Source organism: Tyto alba, unplaced genomic scaffold (assembly GCF_018691265.1).
Source record: "Tyto alba isolate M040663 unplaced genomic scaffold, T.alba_DEE_v4.0 Super-Scaffold_21, whole genome shotgun sequence".
NCBI classification, from domain to species: Eukaryota; Metazoa; Chordata; class Aves; order Strigiformes; family Tytonidae; genus Tyto; species Tyto alba.
In genome coordinates, this window is record NW_024881295.1 from 10,465,787 (window position 1) to 10,483,014 (window position 17,228).

Below are 17,228 nucleotides of genomic sequence, written 5' to 3' on the forward strand. Positions count from 1 at the left end.
CAGCCAGCAGTGATGAGAGAGCTGAAACCCTTTCCTCCACACTGGGAAACCTGTGCCTGCAGGCCACTTTGTGATTATATAAAACAGGGTACATATTCCAAAGAAGCAGAAAGCATTATATTCTTTGTTTTGCTCTCCGCTGCTCTATTATTAGAATAGCATATGTTCTTATCTCACTGAGTGCTGTTACCCACACAGTCCCTTCAGGAGCAAGACATCCGTACAAATACGGAAGAAATGAGTCAGGATGTATTTAGGTGAGTAATATGTACTCAAACTAGCTCAGAGCTGAGTTTCATCCTTGGATACTGAAGCAGCTGGCTGATGAAATCTCAGAAACAAGTAGAGTTACCGAGGCTAGAAAGGATAAAATGCCCCCTATCTTTAAAAATGGGAGGAAAGGAAGAGCCTGGGAACTACCCACTACATCTGCTTTAGCAAGTAGCGTGTCACAGTAACAGTTTACGTGCTTTGAGAGTCAGTTCAGAAGTGCACTCCAGATCTGAACTAGAATTTTGATAGAGATGCATTTGAACCACTAGTTGAACACCTGATCCTGGGGAAAAAAATGCTGCAATAAATTACCAACAAGTTTTGGTAAGCACATAAAGGAAAACAAAGCCATTAATAGCAGTCAATAAAAATTTACCTAGAACAATTCAAATCAATATACTTTCAATCTAGAAAACCAGGCCTATGGCTAGAGAAAGATGGAGTAGATACCATATATCTTAAGCCTAGTAAAACTCTTGATAAGGTCTCACATAGCTTTCATGTAAATAAACTAGAGGAATGTAGTTTACATGAAAATATTTTAAGGTGGGGACAGATCTGGTTCTTGCAGGAATAAATGCAAGATACTGCATTTGGGCAGATATAGCCAGCTGCAAAAGCAGGGGTTGGAAGTATCTGGCTATGTACCGGCTCTTGCAGAAACAAATCTTAGGTCATAGCAAATCACTCTCTGAACTATGTCAGTATTGTGCAAGAAAAGTTAAATTAGACAGATGTATATATGAGTACAACCTTCAAGGTCTGTGAAGTAGTAATCCTCCTGCTTTGCTCACTTGCAATATTCTGTTTAATTTTGAGTACTAACATTGTAAGCTGTCCAGAGGAGAATAATGGCAATGGTGAGGTCTGGAAGATTTGAACTAGGAGAAAGACTGAACTAATGGGTACGATCCTGAAAAGGAAAAGTCTAAGAGTTGCGAGAGTGCCTGTTTTCAAATACACACATACCTGCTGAGGAAAGATAGGAAATAATCTATTCTCTAGATCTGTTTTGGATAAAATGGGAATTAATGGACTTATATTACATAAAATAAGATTCAGTAAGGATTAGGAAAAGCTTTGCTATCATACGAATCGCTAGGTTGTCTGGAAGGTTATGCAGTTGACATTACTGAATTATGTAGCTGAAATATTATTATTGATAAATCATCCAATTTTCACAAGGTGATGAACCAAAATACAGATGTTTTAAACCCATTTCTACTTAACAGGTAGGTATTTTGAATATCATAACAGTTATGTAAGAAATTCTGAAAGGGATTTAATATAGCATGTGATTTCTCATTCTTCAGTTGTTAAAGCCTTGTATATTTTCTTTGTAACATAACATGCAATAGAGATGCCATCTCTGGGAACTTTAGAAGAATTTCTCAGTGAACTGCACAAAAGCGTATGATTTAGAGCAAAAGTCAGTCCATAAAGCCGCCCTCAGGAGGACTTGTATCTTTCTTCTCAACAAAAAGGACCTTAGTTTGCAGCAGAAGTGCACCATGTAGGTGTTGTGTTTGTTCAGAAGTTTGGCAGGCATCTGATATTCCTGTTGTATCTATGTCTAAAAGGGTTGACAGGTAGGGTCTAGCAAACAAGCTGTCCCAGGTTACAAAGTTAGCGCTGACAGCACTTTTCTGTAGACCTTCATGGAGATTCTTGCCTGTACAGCAGAGTTAGCAGCTCTCAGCCAGACCGCTAGAATTTGCACTGAAGTTGATGTTGTTCAGGCACATATTTTGTTGAACTCGATCTGTTGTGGGCACAGTAACCTCTGGCAGAAGCAGTTTAGCACTAGCTAAACAGGTAGGAGCTTAGATGTGACAAAGGTTTGAAACTCTAAACAAATTTCAAAATTAATTGCATGGAAAGTGACCTGCAGGAAATATGGTACTTAACAGTGTAGGGTTACTAGTTTCAATCTCATCTAAAAAATAAGAGGTCTAAAAGGTTCTGTCTTGATCTGCGTAAGAGAAGAGCAAGCTATCTATCTCTGCTGGGTTTCTTTAAACAGATATCCTCTTCAGAAAGAAAAAAACCACACACACAATTATTCTTCTTAAATGCCTGTCTACAGCTGAATGTAACTGGGAGTGTTTCCTTTGGCAGTGGTAGATGAAGTCCTTCTGCTCCAGAACGCATTTTAAATAACCTAAGGACGACTTCAGTGAACTGCATGTGATACGTTTCCATTATGGACTGAGACCCACAGTCTGCAGAAGTAACTTTATGGTGCTGTTCAACAGCCTCTACTTTCCGTTTTCCAAATGACATTAAAAACCGAATTCCTGCCCAGCTTTATACTGGCAGTGTAATACTTTATTTTGTCCCATCCGGTTTCTATAGGTAAGTTCGTATAACTTAACATCAGGTGTTTTAATGCTTTAACGCACTGTTTTAGGAGGTGGAAAGCAGAAGCGGTAAGCGAAGGAAGGTTTCCCTTCCCATGCAAAAAACGCTCCGGTGTGACTACTCTGCCCTCTGCCGGGACTCCTCACGCGGGAAGGGCATGACGCAAGGAAAAAAAAAAAAAAAACAAAACCAAAAAAAAACCAAAACCACAGAACAAAACCAAACACTGGAGTTAGAAGGTTTATGCTGGTGGCTGACGAAAAAAAACCAGCGAATCCTGTCGCCCGGTGCTTGTGCAGCCCTCCAGACGCAGGCCGCAGTGCGCTCCGCCCCGGCTGCCGGGGCTCTCCAGTACCCGCGGAACCCCCGCACGGCCGGCTATGCCTCCGGTTGTTTGTTTGTTTATTTATTTAGTTATTATTTTAAGTGGATAAAGTATTAAACAAAGAGACCGGGCCACACTGGTAGCGCGGGGCGCTGGGGACCCTCCATCCCTCCTCAAAGGAGTTACCTGAGGAGACGCCGGGCGACTGCCCTCCTTCCCTCCCGCCCAGGACAGGGCTTTGCGGGGTGCCCCGTGCCAAGAAGGGGATAACCGTGCCCTCTCTTCCCCGGCGGGAGAACGGACGCCCCACCCTCCCCCGCCCCCCAAAAGGGCGGCGCGCCGGGCCCCTACACCCACCCACAGCCGCGCAGCCCCGCCCCGCGGGGGGACTACACTTCCCAGCAGGCACGTTCGGCGCGGCGCGGGGCGGGGCCGGGGCGCGCGGGCATGGAAGCGGGCTCGGGGGGCTCGCGCGCCCACCTGGCCGCGCTGGTGCTGGCGCGCGGCGGCAGCAAGGGCATCCCGCTGAAGAACATCAAGCTGCTGGCGGGGGTGCCGCTGGTCGGCTGGGTGCTGCGCGCCGCCATTGACGCCGGCGTCTTCCACAGGTGCGCATGCGCCGGCGGGCGGGTGGGGAAGGGACGGGCAGCCCCGGGATTTGGGGGGGGGTAGGAGCGGGGGTGCGGCCCGGGGATGGGGTGCCGGGGGGTTCCCAGTGCGGGCTGCCGGGGCTTCCACCTCCCCGCTGCTCAGCCGGCTTCTCCCTGACGGCTCCGAGGCTTGGGGTCCCGGCCGAACTACTGGCGGCAGGCCGTGATAGCGGGGCGGCTGGTTTCCCCCGGGACGGCTTTAGCCGCGCTGAAGCTGCTCCCTCGGGTTCGTGAGCGAGGCGGGTGTGTGGGAGGAGATCCGGCGTGAAGGCGGGGGGGTGCAGGCCAGGTGGCACCGGGTTATGAATCGGGCAGGCCGCACCCTGCCGTGAGCTCCCCGGGCCCTGCCTGGTGAGGGGGAGCTGCGAAGGAATGCAGGAGTCATAAGCCTTGCGACACCGTAATTTGAAATTAAAGTTCTTCTGGTTCGTGGCAGGGAGCCACCAGCTGATGATGATTACCAGTGAGCGTTGACGTTTTCGCTTTAGTGGCATGGCTGCATTAAATGAAACTGCCGGGCTGTAGGTAATCATCTCCGGCCAGTCACTGTATCACAAGATGGCTTGCTGCGGTTGGTGGCCGTCAGGTCCCACCCGCTGCGTGAAGCTGGGCTGGTTAGGGTTGCTCAGGGCCGCGTGGGGCTGAGCTTGGGTATCTCCAAGGATGGAGACCCCACAGCCCCTGCAGGCACCGGCTCGGTGATTGATAACCCTCATGGCTGAAAAATTGTTTTGTGATTAACAAACTGGCGCTTCTGTTCTAGCAGTACATGTCTATATCCTCATACTGTGCTTGTCCAGGAAAAATTTGTCTTGTTTTCTCTCTACCTGCTCACCAGGTACTTGAAGATAGCAATAAAGTCGCCCCTTTGCCTTCTCTTCATCAAAATGAACCAACGCGGCTCTTTCAGGATCTCCTGGCAGGCACATGCTCCCAGGCCCCAGTCATCGTGCTGGTTCTCTGCTGGGCTTGCTCCAGTTTTCCTTTCTTGTATCGGGGAGCCCACAGCTGGACACAGCATAGCAGATGGTGTCTCATAAATGTTGAGCAAAAGGAAATAATCGCGTGTGCTTATGTGACACAACAGAAGCTCAGTTTGTGGCAAAGTGCATGAAGCTTTGGTAGCGATAATTAAAGCTAGATAGAAACAAGTATGTTGTTAGTGTTAAGAATATGGGCATTAAAAATAGCTCTTTTCTGTCAGAACAAAACAGAATTTTCTACACCCGTACTGATAAACTTAATAAAAACCAGTATGTGGTTAGGATGCACTTGGTATGTAGCATACTGTGGCGCAGATTCCCAATGCAAACCTACTGCATTATGTTCAGAGCAGAGACGTGGTGTAGTCAAGTAGAAATGTAGCCCAGATAGATTCAGAGCTGGAAGTAAGCACGAGCCTTCTGTGTCTTACAGCTGCTGTACCTTTTATCTATTCTGGAAATTCATTTTTTTTTTCACTGTACCTGAAAAGTAAGGGAAGCATTGCTGATTTGGTTTTATTTTAATAAGCAGTCAAAAACATTTCTGACCTAGGTTACTGATAATTCCCTAATGCATGTGAATCCACATTGCTTAATGACAAGTGGTGGATATGGTGATTTGAGTGACTGCCTCATTTTCTATTTGATATCTGAATTGGCCAAACAGGAAGCCATTTAGGGTTACGTGGCCTAACTTTGAGGCATAACAGGTGCCTTAGATGGAAGTGTGCTAGGTTTTCCAGTCACCTTTGAAGCAGCTGTGCTGACAGGATACACGTTACGCAACAAAACTCTGTTAGTTGAATAGGGAGTGTATATTTAAGCTAACCAGACTGGAGTGATTTATGGAAAATACCTCTTCCGCATTTGTTCACATGGGTGTGACTTGGCATTGCTGTCACTGTCATATATATTTTTGTTCTGATGATCCCATGATGTCTTTGTATTAAGAAAAACCTAACTAAAGCACCATTTGCTATGTACAGTGCACTGAGAATGCCAGTGTTGCTGAGAGAAGAAGGATTATTTTTCATAGTTTTTGTTTTTATATGTTACGTGCTTTTTTGTCACAGTGATGGCAGCAGTGGCCTCACAGTGCTCAGCCAGTGTTTATCATCACATGATATTCAGACTTAGCCCTTCCTTTTGTAAATGTTTATTATCTCCGAACAATCAAAATCTTGCTTTACCAGTACTGAAGGTTTTCTGTGCCAAAACATACATGATTGTGATTTGAACGGCTCTTTCTCTGGCATTGTATGGAGCCTAATTAATGCATTTTAAAACATTTGCAGAATAAGCTAATCTTCTAGCTGTGTGGCAGTTTTACTTGTTGTCAGCCTTGTTTATGAACTCTTAAATGATTATGAATGCCTCATTCAACCCATTCACAATCAATTGATCTCTTAGCATGCCAACAAAATTGTGGCGTGCTGACAGTGGATTTTTCTGGTGACACTTCTGAATTTTATGTTGCTTAAGCTTCATACACGGAAGGTAGATCAAGCATCCTACAGAATTAAACTGAAATGCAAACCAAGCTTGAGATTTTACAATCTAGTGAATGTGTATTTTTTTATCTCTATTGTTAAAAGTTGCTTGTTGGACTGACAGGGATAGTTTTACTAACAACTACAAGAACTATTTCCTTTCATTGCAGGGTGTAGCACATACGTAAGCCAGGGTGTTGTTTGGGTTAGATTATGGAAGGCAAGTCAACAATGCTGGGATTTGTTCTTTATATTAATTTCTGTTGCTGTCTGCCAACAGTGTATGGGTTTCTACAGACCATGATGAAATTGAGAAGGTTGCAAAGCAGTTTGGTGCTCAAGTTCATCGCAGAAGCCCTGAAGTTTCTCAAGACTCCTCAACTTCTCTAGAAGCTATCAGAGAGTTTCTTAATCATCATCAGGGTAAATCAGTAATGAAGTATGCTGAGCTTTTATGTTGTAGTCCCAGAAGGATGATTCACTTACTAGAAAAATAAGTAAAGCCTTTAGTAAATAAAAGTGAGAGTGAGTCTCCTTTTTTTTGTGGCATCCACTCATACTACACTTTGTAGTTGTGTCTATTAAAAATATTCACTGTTTCATAAATATTTGTTTGTTTTTCTTCAGAGGTTGATATTGTAGGAAATATCCAAGCAACGTCTCCCTGTTTACATCCCAGTGATCTTATAAAAGTGGCAGATCTGATCCAGAAGGAGGGGTATGATTCTGTCTTCTCTGTTGTGAGACGGCATCAATTTAGATGGAGCGAGGTAAAAAAAGGAGGTAATATTTAGCTGTTTCTGGTTAAAGTTATACTTTAATAATAATTTTTTTTTAAATGGTTTATTTTCCTACCAATGATATTTACATTAGGAATTGATATCAGAGGCAGGGGCTGAATTCTTGGAGAGGTGTGAGATGGCTTAGAAATTCTTTTTAAGTAGTCCTATTTTGATATTACTGATCATTGCTCACTCTTTCTGTAATTGTTTTGTAGAAGTGATAAGGTATTGAAAATTAAAATGTTATTAGCTTGTCTAGCCACAGAATACAGCTCCCAAAAACTTTACGTGTTAACTTCTGCTTGGTGGGTATTCAGGCATATGTAGATGCAACTCTAAGGTCCTGTCTTAACTAGGAAGGAGTTTGTTCTTACAATGCAGTAGCTAATAAATGAGGATAGGATGGCAACCTCTTAGCCTGGAGTCTTAGGGTTTGTTTCAGCCTGCTAATTTAGCTGTTGACTTCTGTCAAATTGCAAACTGCCTTTGAGTCATAAGGAACTCATGTTAATTGGCTCATACAGAAGAATATGACTATTTTTCCCAGAGAAAATATGCCTTTAGGCTACAGTTGCCAAGATGACTAAAGACTGAACTCTTTAATTCCAAGTAAGATTGTACCTTGTTGTAGCTACAGAAGTACCTTTTGTCAATGTACAAAGAACTATTACGCACATTATCTACTTTGGTTTTGTTTCTGTGATTAAAGCAGAAATGTTCGCTTCTTTTTCTAGAAATGGTTAGTTCAGATACTGTCCCATTGTATTTTTTTAAAAATTGATGTGTTCCTCAGACATTACAGTTATTCTGTTGAGAGATAAATTGCTTCAGGTGAAAAAAAAAATTGAGTTTAGAAAGCATTGTGCTGTAATAGACCATACAAAATAAATGAAGCTTGGTATTAGAGATAAGTTGGGCCTTTGTTTAGAATAAAGGAATAACTTGAACATTCTAATTGTTCCTCATAAGAGGAGAAATAATATGACATAGTTTGTTCATAAAGTATGAGAGGGGTATCAGAATCGTGGATGACAGTTTAGGATTCTGTGGATTGCACTTCAGGTAACCAGGTGAAAGTCCACTTCACAACTGGAGATGCTAGAATGGACATCTATGAAAGGCTGTCTCGTTTGCACGTGCCATGTGTCTTTCTGAGGTGATTGTGCGCCACCTAGTCTCGATAGGTAGATTATTAAAATAAAAAAGCCTCAAAGCCTACCTAAAAGAGCAAATGATTCCTTAGTATAAAACAATATCCAAAATATTTTAATGTAGCAAGAGATAAAGAATCATTTGATTGCAAGGAGTATATACGAGGAGAACAAGGAACACATTGTGCAGACGTTAGTAGCTTAAGGGTAAAAGCAAATGCCCTTTCAGGAGTGTGGTGTTTCAGGTGACAGTCATTCACAGAAGCATTATACAATTTACTATTGTACTCTTCCTTCCCCTCCCACCCCCATGGCTTTAAGGTACTGATTATGTTAATAGAACTCTATTTATTTTCCTGTGTATTTCTGCTGTTCCCTCTGCATTAAGGTTTAATATAGATATGCTGTGAAAGAGAAGGGTGTGTCTTTCTGACTGGAAATGTTTATGTCATTGAGCACAAAGCTCTAGTGTATTTATGAAGTGCAATACGTATATATACTAAAGCCTTAGGACATTTTGTGTGTTTGAGAATGCCCCGGAACGAGACCATGAGACCTAGTGAATTTTAGCTGCTTTGTGTATGTGTTTGGGTGGCATAAGGACAGAAGCCTCTGGTCCCTGGTTCAGTTTCTGCTGCATGTACTACTGGCATTGATAACAATGTGGGATCTTATGGGATCATGTTTGTTTGAAGATATTTATTTGTTTATTTGCGGACACTGATTAAACCGTGTATGAAAAGTTAACAAAATGTGTATCCATTAATAGGTAATATTTTGGGGAAGTGCCAAGTTGTTTTCACAGGCAAAATTTCTTCTCATATAGTCTTTTTTTCACCTTCCAGATTTCAGGTTGGTCCTCTCATAGTTCATTCAGGGCATTCCTGGTTTTAGACGTAGGTAGCTGAGTTAACTCACTCTGAGTTAAACCCCTTCCTATCATGTACTAGGAGATAGAGTACTGAAAGAATGTAGTATTTCTTTCACATTGACAAGGACAGTCTAGAATAATGTGTCCCCCCCGTTCCTGTCCCTGCAACCAGTTTTGTAGCTGATGACCTCTCAGGTTTACGGGTGGGTTTTTTTAAGTTGGAATGAAAAATTTCCGTTTCCTGTGCTAGAAATGCAGGGCAGTCCTCCAGTTTGTTATCCACAGTTCCAAGAAAGAAGCAGTTCATTGATTCTCTATAAGGCTAAGCAACAAGAGGCAATAACAAAAGAAGTTGGTCACTGAATTGTCTCCTTAATTTTTCAACAGAAAGCTATTTAAAGAAAGTTAAGTGACTGAACAGGGATTCTGGAAAACTTATTTTGTCATTTTTCTCTGTTAACAGAAAACAAAATGACAGAGCCACAAAACCTGAATCCAGCAAAACGGTACCGGAGGCAAGATTGGCCTGGGGAGCTGTATGAAAATGGCTCGTTTTATTTTGCCAAGAGACATTTGATTGAGAAAGGCTACTTGCAGGTTAGTGCTTCTGTTTTTCATGTTCTTTAAAACAGTACATGTTTTAGTACTTGTTATAGAGGGTTCTGAATTCAATAATGTATTTCTGCTTCTGATGAAGACAGTATGAAGTAGCAGCACTTTGACCTCAGGACAGCTTGCTTATTATTTGTAACTTCTTAGGGCTAACTGTATCTAGGGCAGTTCCAGTAACAGCATCCTCCACAGAAAACCAATTCATACAAATAATATTGAGCAGTAGATAGCTATAAGCCTGAACCAGTATCAGTTCATCAGGATGTAAGTGTGTATCTTGTAATTCATTTTAGTGTTTCTTAAGGTGTGAAACTGACCTTCATGCAGTGTCATAGGCTCCTCATATAATCTTGTATTCTTGGCCAGTTCAGTCTTACGCCTGTTTTGTACTCAAACAGGCTTTTTCCCTTTTCTGATGTTTACATTCCTGTGTAGTAATGCAGAACAAATTTATTTACTTCAGCTTTCATTTTGTTTGTCTCCAAGTATAGTCTCTTAGTTTTCTCATGCAAGACAAGTTCTCCATCTTACAGATCCTTTCCAGTATTTGTCAGCAGAACTGAAAAAAAGACCAATGTAGATATTTCCATATTTCTAATGGGAATACCTTACTAGGTATGTCAAGAATGTCAGGTTCGTTCTCTCTTTTCTAGATACCTCAGTAATGCAGAGATACTAGATTTAGGTCTCTCTAGTTTGCATAGACCCCATGCAGTGCCAGCTAGTGCTGTGTGGACTTGCAAGCATTGATCTGGATAGTACAATTGTGTTTTATATATATAAAATGTATTTTTTATGAAGGTTGGGCTGCTAACTCTCTGAGGAGTTGTGGTGAGGTGAGGGGTGTGGTGGATATTTTTCCACTTCAAATTAAGTCTTTGTGTACATAGCAAAGAAAAAATAAGCATACTCTTACTAAGTAAATGCTAAAGGCATTAGTATTTTACTGATTAAAAGACCTAGTGAAATCAGTGTGACGTAATGACTATAATGCATAACATCTTTCTTGAGTGCTTTCTCTAGTTGCAAAATGAAAATACATACTAACCACTGCCTATAGAATGTTGTTTCAAATGCTTGGTTCTTTGTCACTGGCAAAAACATCGTTATTGATGCTTCAGTTTATGTAAGCTATCGTGACCACTGTGTAGCCAGATACTTAGCTTTTGTTACATGGTACTAAATTGTACAGTTTTGTATTTGTATTAACCCAAACAGAAAATTTTAATGGGTTCGATTTTATTTAGGGTGGTAAAATGGCCTACTATGAAATGCGCGCAGAGCACAGTGTGGATATTGATATAGACATTGATTGGCCTATTGCAGAGCAGAGAGTATTGAGGTAAAAGCACTTTTTATTCCTTTATTTCTTTGATATTGCTCATTGTTTCAAAGTATGAGTCATGTGAGTTCATCATGTATGTAATGTAAGTAATCAAGATCAAAAATAATTGGACAGCTTTATTTCCGCCCATCATTTTTTCCTATCTGTTGAAATTGTCTGAATTACCTTTGCTATATGTTTTGTTTAGTGTTTGTGGTGTGATATTTTTTTTTTTTTTTTTTTTTTTTTTTTTTTTCCTTTCTCCCTTAAAGTTCAACTTGGGGAAAACTGTAAGCCTCACTATATGATAGCAGTGTTTTAGCATCATCTCTGGCTTTTCTAGCCGATTTATCCTAGGCTTCCATGGTCTGGACCACATTTACTGATTCACATGACAGTGTTCATGTAGAAGGCATGAGCTGATTACAGCTTGCCAGCTGCCTTGTCCTTGCAGCTGCTCTGCACCTCTCTAAGGAAATAATGGGTGGGAAAGGAATATATTGTCTGTGCCTTTTTCATCCTTTACTCCATTTTGGTTTTATCCCAAATATATGCTACAGAACATAACCTTTTATGCTAAGGAAATAAATCTCAACCTTATTTTTAAATGGATACCGTAACGGAGCTGTCTTTTGGATAGTTCCGGGTTTTTTTCTTTGAAGAGGAAGAATATAGTTGGAGAGTGATGATGATGAGAAAAGACATTAAAAAAAAAAGTATTTCAAAGCTGATTCTTCTGCCTGAAGATCACGGTTGCATTTGAAATATTTGGTTTTGGAGTGTGCAGAAACTTCCATCCTGAAATGATAACTTCTTTGTCTAGCTTTGGATATTTTGGCAAAGAGCCATTAAAAGAGGTGAAGCTATTGGTTTGCAGTATTGATGGATGCCTGACAAATGGTCGCATTTATGTGACAGAAGATCAGAAGGAAATGGTCTCCTACGATTATAGAGACATTGTTGGTATCGATCTATTAAAGAAAAGAGGAATCCAGGTAAGTGTTGCTCTGAAGTGTGAGGCTTTATGTCTGCTGTAACCTGAACATTAAAAGATTCTAAAACCCTGCAGCATATAAATGGAAGTGTCATCAGAGTACTTGTGGTCAAGCAGCATAATACATTGGTTCAGGGTTTGGACAAATGTTCTTGGATCCCTTAGAGGAAAATAAAAGTTTTTTTTAAAAAGTTCTCAATCTCATTCACAGTTGCTATAGCATCTTCCTCCTTTTGTCCTGAAAAAATGCGGGAAGAAATTTTTTTGGTGCTTTGATAGCACCAAGAGTATTGCTCTCTGTGTAGTCTAGGCACTCAGAAATCATCTTTACCAAGCAGAGATGTGTTGTTACCTCCTGGCTACAGAATAGGAAGAAAAAAACAGTCAAATTATGTGGTTCATCCTAGATCACCCATGATTGTTGTAAAGAAGGGAAATCAAACCCCAAACACTTTTGTCTGCATAGCTGTTTTAACCATAACTTACGTGCTTTGAAGTTGTAAGAATTCAGTGTAAGTGAAAAACTGAAACAACACGGATTATAGCATGGCTACTTCCATTATTATTATTGATTTTTATTATTGCTACTAAATTCTGCTGATCTGAGTCTTTGCTTGCATTTATGTAAATTTAGCCTCCTGGTTATTTTCTGTCTGTGCTGCTGCCTTTGATATATCTAGAATAAATTTTGGGGGGTAAGAACTTAGTAGCGATTTAGGCTGCCTTCAAAGAGCTTTAACTTGGTTCTGTTGCAGATATAGGCATGGATAAGACAAAGGTAGCTATACCCCAAGTAGACTTCTCCAGATACGTTTTTGGAGTCTCTATTGTAGGATTTTATTTTTTTTTTTTATAACAGGTTAGGCAAGATATTCACGACATACTTCAATGCAGCTGATGCTGCCTTGGGGCAGTGAAATGGAGTAGATAGTTTTTCAAAACTCCCTCAGCCTCCTTTGCTGTGAGACAAAAAGAGGAGTAGGCTTGTAATCATTGTTTTGTTGCCCGTGGGAGCCCATTTCCATACTTGCTGTGACTTGGAATCTTTCATTAAAAATCTCCTGGTCTTTGTGCTGCACTTTATGTATTTCTGGTATGTGTTACTGATATACTCTTGCTTTGTGCACCACTCCTGTTCATTCTGTACTTAAAAACAGTGCCGAGTATTTGTTAGTATTTAAAAGCAATTAGGGAAGATAAGCTTGTCCACAACTTGGACAGAAAACTTGGGGGGGTTGTGTCTGACACTTTTAAAAATCCTGCTGCAATCATTTGCTGGTGTTAGCTTACCTTTTACATTGATTCTGAAATTTCAAATTTGGAATGAGCTTCAGGAGATTAATGTGCTGTGCTACTTCAGTTTGTTTAGTGTTCTGTTGATGCTTTGAAGTCCTGCCGTAAATAAAATTATGTTATTAGATAGAAGAGTCACAGAAGATACTTTATTATATTCTACTTCTACAAATATTACAGAAATCTTCCTTGGGAATTCTCTTATTCCCTACTGTGGCTTAATTACATTATATTGCACTAGATAGTCAACGTGTCACTGTACTGTGATATCCAGTGTTTTATTTGGTACATGTTGCATTTAAAAAGACAAATGTAATTTTTTTTTTTTTTTTTTGAACCTCAGAGAAGCCTGTAGAATGGTGTTTCACTTTCCCAAAGCAACTTCGAGACTGTAATGTGGTTTTGGACACAAATCACTTCTGCTCTGAGTTTTGATCAAACAAGCCAGTTATTCAATGCCTTTCTGATATGAGGTAGCTTCTGTTAGAAAAACTTCAGCTGTTTTAAATCAACTTACATATTTCTTTGTATGAAGAATTTATTCTAACTTGACTTTATTTTAATAGGTTCGACTCATCTCTGAAAGAGATTGTTCAAAAACAGTGTCAGCCATGCAGCTGGGATGTATAGCAAAAGTTAGTGCAACGAATAAATTACAAGTCCTGGAGGACTGGCAAAAAGACATGGATTTGAGCTGGAAAGAAGTCGCTTACTTAGGTTAGTTCCTTTTTTTTTGGTAGTAAAAATTCATGTAGTATACATAAATACAAACTTCATAGAGCTGCTCAGCTTCAAATCACTTTGCTCTTTGTTAATACACTAAACTTAATGAAATCAGTGTGCAAATTACAGCACACAGTCACAAAAAACAGGTACGTATTTTAAGGCTTATCAGAGTATGGTCTCTATTAAAGGCATTGGTCAATCAGAGTCTAATTTGGTAAGGGAAGTCTTAGCTGTTTTTATAATGAGATTTAAGAAAGCTTTTGATATTACACAAGCGTACAGTTAAAGCTCACAATTTTAAACAGATTCTCGTTCATTTCAGATGGATATTGTATAGATTATATTCTGAATTGCAAAACAGAAATAGAAAAATGGACAGAATTAAAACTGAAAGCCATATGATTCTGTACAAAACTATCTTTCAGTGACAGCTTAAGTGTATAGTCCTGTAAATGCTTGTTCAGTTGCCCATATAATTTTACTACTCTCTTGCCGGAAGACTGTGTGAAGTGTGATAAGTATTGACATGTATCACTAAGGTTTTTCTGAGCACTGACTCATATATTCAAAGTGCTGTTGAACTGCTGAGATGAAAATTGTGGCAAGAATACAGATTTTGAAAAACAGATTAATATGTAGACAGAAAAATACTGAGTTTGCTCAGTTTTTCCCCTCTGTGATATTGTGCCTTGTCTGTCACCTTTCTCCATAGGAAATGAAGAGTGTGATGTGGAATGCCTGAAGAAAGCTGGCATGAGTGGTGTGCCTGCTGATGCTTGCGCAGTTGCTCAGAAGGCTGCTGGTTATATCTGTAAAAGCAGTGGTGGCAGTGGAGCTGTCCGGGAGTTTGCAGAACACATATTCATATTATTAGAAAAAGTGAACTCTTTAAGAAAGCAAATGGAAGAAATGAGTTCAGCAGGAAAGAAAATGGAAGGGAAATGAAAACAGCAGGAGAGGAAATAAGGGACTAATGAAAAAAAAAAAAAAAAAAAAAAACAAAACAACACAGTTGGTCAATCCCACTTTTCTTTTTCTCTTCCTTTCTGTTAAGTTTGTATCCCAAAGGATGGCTTATCTTTTAACTTTTACATTGCTGTAGAGTTAAAAAGATGTTTCCCTCTAATTTAAGGCCCCACTCTGAGTGCTGATATTCATGATCGTATTTATGATTAGTTTAAAAGCCATTTAAGTGCAATGGAAGGAATGTTACAGAAAGTAGTGTCCTATAAACCTGCTCTTGATCATTACACCTGTTCTACAGGAATGATGTGTCTTTATTTCATAATCTGAATATTTTGGGGGATCAATGAGTTTGCATGACTTGAGGATTTGTAATTCAGACTTTAAAAAAATATTGCATCAGTTTTGCTCATTTGGTTTACCCTTCCTGTCAACATGATGTAGTTGTGTGCTTGCTTTTTATGGGTTTTGTTCCAGTAAGGAAGAGTTTTATCATATGACACAGAGGTCAGGTATAAAATAACTATCAAACTTCTTCCTATATTTTTAAGACACCTCAGTTAATGTAAAAGCAGTTAATGCTAGTATTAGTTAAGAAAAGCAGTTAAGCATGTGTTCAATTTCAAGCTCATAAATAATTAAATGGCATCTGGAATTATGCCTCTTATCTTTGAATCTGTTTATATTGGGTTTTATTGCAATGCTTAAACTAACATACCCAAATGCTTTGCCAAATTTGAAATTAAATTTCCCATTAACTCTGAGATCTTTCCTTTGCAGAAGCTCAGTTTCTTTCTATGAAGGCTTTATTACAACCACTAATGAGTAGAAAAAAATAAAATCTTTAATGTTTATTGTATGGGAAAGTAAATGCTGTTTAAAAAAAAAAACAAAACAAAACCAAAACAACAACAACAACAAAAAAAAAAAAAAAAAAAAACAACAAAAACCAACCAAACAAACAAAAAAAAACCAACCCACAAAAAAAAGCCCAGAAAACTCTATTGTTGATTGTGGGTTTATATAAATATATATATTCAGACTATAGTGTGTTAATTTAAAGCTGGTATACATCTATGTTCGTATTTATGAAAAATACAGTTTTTACTGGGTCATGATTTAAAGAACTCCGTAAAAGTTTGTAGAACTGACACTGAAAATATGCATCAGTTTTCAGTCCTAGCATTTATCAGTGAGTCAAATAGTGACTTGTGTTATTCTAAAAATAAAAAAATACCCATGGTACACAGGCAATTACTACTGAGGTGAATAATAATGGCTTGTCATTTTCTTTTGTTACTCTGTTAAATAGACACTCCCAATATAATAGCACCTGATATATTGCCCTCTGATTAACTTTGTCTTTACTTCCTTATACGAAGCAAAATTTTAAACTGAAATTCTTTTACCACCTATCTACAATAGCAAGGTTAACAAGTGAATAGTTTACTGTACTTATCAGCTCTAAGTTCTCATTTAAGTATTGCCTTTCAGTGAGGTTTTAGGTTTCTGTGCTGGATAAATCCCATGGACTTTGATAATGAGAGCGCCATATTTTGGACAGAACTAGACTTTGATATAGGTAGATGAATTATTTTAGTTGTATAGACTATGTGGCAAAGCTTCAGAAGTCCAGGTTGGATGAACAGTTCAGGTTTGATAATATATAGGAATGGCCAAATTTTTGGTTACTTCACCTTGTCATCATCAAATAACTTGCTCACTTTTGATTTCAAGAAGAGTTTCCTGCGTATAGATAGCTTTAAACAAGGTGACGGTGATGAACCTGATTCCCATCCCTTTTATGTTAGAGAAAGCAAAAATATAACTAAGTGTAATTATAATAGAAATATGAGTTGGCAGTACAGTTTGTAGCTTACTGTTTGAATCAAAAACTCTTCAGATGTTTCAGCTGCTTGCTGAATGTGCTGCATATACACTGGGTTTCTACCCAAAATTTCTACGTGTATGCCCTTGTTTCACCTGGGGTAGAGTTAATTTTCTTACTAGTAGCTGGTACAGTGCTGTGTTTTGGATTCAGTGTGAGAATAATGTTGATAACACACTGATGTTTTAGTCGTTATGAAGTAGTGCTTATCCTAAATTAAGGATTTTTCAGTTTCCTATGGTCTGCCAGCAAGCAGGTGCACAAGAAGCTGGGAGGGAGCCTGGCCAGGACAGCTGACCCCAACTAGCCAAAGGGCTATTCCATACCACAGAACATCATGCTCAGTACATAAACCGGGAGGAGCTGGCCGGGAGGGACAGATCACTGCTCGGGCATCCGTCAGCTGGAGGTGAGCAGTTGCATTGTGCCTCACTTGTCTTTTTTTCTCTTTTATTTCTCTCTCTGTTATATTCCTTTTCGTTACTATAATTAATACTATTATATTTTATTTTAGTTATTAAGCTGTTCTTATCTCAACCCAC

At 39.5% G+C, this 17,228-nt stretch overlaps 1 protein-coding gene across 3 annotated transcripts; it reads left to right on the plus strand.

Annotated features, from left to right (window-relative positions):
• The first annotated feature begins 3,336 nt into the window (after positions 1-3,336).
• On the plus strand, positions 3,337-16,074 carry CMAS (cytidine monophosphate N-acetylneuraminic acid synthetase). Of its 3 annotated transcripts, XM_042795494.1 has the most exons (9): positions 3,337-3,567; positions 6,363-6,505; positions 6,710-6,865; positions 9,350-9,483; positions 10,746-10,840; positions 11,646-11,817; positions 13,676-13,826; positions 14,548-14,735; positions 14,766-16,074. In XM_042795494.1, exons 1-9 carry the CDS (start codon positions 3,407-3,409, stop codon positions 14,778-14,780), a joined length of 1,215 nt encoding a protein of 404 aa, XP_042651428.1. In that variant the 5' UTR covers positions 3,337-3,406; the 3' UTR covers positions 14,781-16,074. The 3 variants fall into 3 exon arrangements, with proteins under 3 accessions (XP_042651428.1, XP_042651427.1, XP_032842278.1); XM_042795493.1 differs by having other exon boundaries at positions 14,548-16,074; XM_032986387.2 differs by lacking the exon at positions 3,337-3,567 and adding an exon at positions 3,859-4,134 and having other exon boundaries at positions 14,548-16,074.
• Positions 16,075-17,228: the final 1,154 nt, after the last annotated feature.

Bases quoted from the DNA above. Each gene is read 5' to 3' on its own strand.
- CMAS (XM_042795493.1), top strand. From the start codon at position 3,407: ATGGAAGCGGGCTCGGGGGGCTCGCGCGCCCACCTGGCCGCGCTGGTG. The intron at 10,841-11,645 runs GTAAAAGCACTT...TTCTTTGTCTAG, and splicing joins GCAGAGCAGAGAGTATTGAG to CTTTGGATATTTTGGCAAAG. The intron at 11,818-13,675 runs GTAAGTGTTGCT...TTATTTTAATAG, and splicing joins TAAAGAAAAGAGGAATCCAG to GTTCGACTCATCTCTGAAAG.